At 34.9% G+C, this 2,440-nt stretch overlaps 1 protein-coding gene across 1 annotated transcript; it reads right to left on the bottom strand.

Moving 5' to 3' along the window:
* Positions 1-276: 276 nt before the first annotated feature.
* On the bottom strand, positions 277-1,899 carry LOC145579710 (uncharacterized). Its single transcript, XM_081636947.1, has one exon. It carries the CDS (start codon positions 1,897-1,899, stop codon positions 277-279), a length of 1,623 nt encoding a protein of 540 aa, XP_081493073.1.
* Positions 1,900-2,440: the final 541 nt, after the last annotated feature.

Here is a 2,440-nt window from a genome sequence, read left to right as displayed (position 1 = left end):
TGAGCTGATTCTCAACAAAGGCAAATAAATTCACAATGATCTTCACAACATCAGATTTATAATGCAACATGTATACCCAAGTCATTCTTGTAAAATCATCTACTATTGTCAAGAAAAACTTACAACCATCATGAGACTCATTAGTATATGGTCCCCAAACATCTACATGTATCAATTAAAAAGCTGCAATACTCTTTATTACACTACTTGGAAAAGTAAGTCTAATCTGCCTAGCACATGGACAAATTTGACAAATGCAGTCTATATCACTACTCTTTACATCAGAAACATTTGATAAGTGATGTAACTGATGAAAATCAATTCTTGAGCAACATTATTCACTAAATGAACTTGAGTTGAACTAGGATCTCTTGTTACTGAACTGTCAAGGTGATACAGCCCTTGATGAAGCTTACCAAGAAGCTGAGGTTTCATTGAAGGACTCTGTAAAACACATTGATCGTCAGTAAAAATTGCAAAATAATTCATGTCTTTGCAAATCTTAGGTATAGACATGAGATTGAACTTGAATTCAGGAACATATAAAACATTATGCAGAATTATGTCCTTGTTCAAAATCACAGTCCCTATATGTGTAACAACTACTTGTTGTCCATTAGGTATGGTGAGAAAATTGTCAGAACCAGCATTAACATGCCACTTATTAAACAATGAAATATCATGACAAATATGATATGTAGCCCTTCTATCTACAATCCAAGTTGAACTACTTGAAGACAGCAAGCAAAATTTACCTGCCATGAAGGCTGATTTGCTGCAACTCTCCTGATCTTGAGTCACAAAAACATTCTGATCAGGTTTAGGAACATTAGCTTGAGGATTCCTGCCTAAAACTTCCATGATCTGCTGATATTGCTCTACTGTAATAGTATTTTGCACATCTCCAAAACTTGTGCTTGCATCATCATCACCATGGACTGCTCCAACAAATCTTTTCCCTCTGTAATCATTCTTGTAACTTGGGTTAGCATTCTGACCATTCACCTTCCTGCATCTCTGAAGACTGTGTCCTGGGATCTTGCAGAAATCACAATAGTAGTTGACTTCTCTATTCTGATCAGTATAAGAATTCTGCCTCTGATTACCAAAATTCCCATTAAAATTCTTTTGCTTGTTCTTATCAAAATTATTATAACCCTCATTATAGTTTCTCCTGTTGATAGCAAATGCCATAGACTCTGAGTCTAAACTGCTTTTGTTCAACTGTTTATGCTTTTCTTCCTGCATAAGAAGTCTGTATGCATGAGAAATAGTAGGTAATGGCTGCTGCAATAACAAACTTCCTTTCAAAACCTTATACCCATCATTCAATTTCATCAAGAACACAATCAACCTACTATCCTGCTGAGACTTCAAGAGTTTATGTGTGATTGAGCATGTACAGTTAGTACAAGAACATGTAGGAAGAGGGTCTAACTCATCAAATTGATCCCATAATCGTTTAATCTTTGTGTAGAAAGTTGAAATATCACCCATACCTTGGTCAATATGATCCATATACTGCTGTAGAGCATACAGAACTGTGCTAGAAGAAGCACCAAACCTCTCTTCAAGATTCACCCAGATTTTTCTTGCTGTGTTAAAATACAACACACTTCTTGCCAAATTTTGATCCAAGACACCCAAAATCCAAGAAATCATTATACTATTGCACCTGTTCCAAGCCTTGTAAACTTCTGAAGTCTGATCAAGTCTGCTGATTGAGCCATCAACAAATCCTACTTTGTTCTTTGCTGATAAACTGATTAACATTGAACGCTTCCAATCACTATACCCAGATCCATCAAACTTTTCTGAAACCAATTTCATACCAGGGTTATCAGAAGGATGAAGGTAATAAGGTGAGATTGGATCTTGAGAAGGATCTAATGCTGCCATTTGACTGAATTATGATAAGAACAGATTGTATTTGAAGAAGAATGTTGTAATTGAACTGATCGAAAGATTGCAGGAATTTGCATGATTAATTTGAACTCAGAATCGAATTATGAAGGCTCTAATACCATGTCACAATTTAGAACTCAGAGATTTGAGAAAAATCACAAAACAGAATAAGAAGAAGAAATAGGGAAGAACAACAGAAGAACTTGATGCTAGATCTTTTTATTAGCTCAATGATTACAATTATGTGTTTGTAGTAATATGATTGAATGAATATAAGATAGCAGTAGAGCAGCCTATTTATACAACTAAAATATTACAGCTGTAACTAACTAATATTAGTTATTCTGTTATGATCTAGAGTTGACGTGGCTTCTTGGAATCTTGAAGTTTGTTAGCTGTAGAACCTTCTGGAACACTGTTCTCAACTTCTGGAACACTACTTTCATCAAATATGAAACATCCGTCATTTTTGACAAATGTTGAAACTAACATAAAACGGAGGTAGTACCAAAATTAATACTATAACACGGCTTTA

Source organism: Chenopodium album, chromosome 14, assembly GCF_948465745.1.
Source record: "Chenopodium album chromosome 14, dcCheAlbu1.1, whole genome shotgun sequence".
Classification (NCBI taxonomy): Eukaryota; Viridiplantae; Streptophyta; class Magnoliopsida; order Caryophyllales; family Amaranthaceae; genus Chenopodium; species Chenopodium album.
This window is presented reverse-complemented; position numbering and strand designations above follow the sequence as displayed.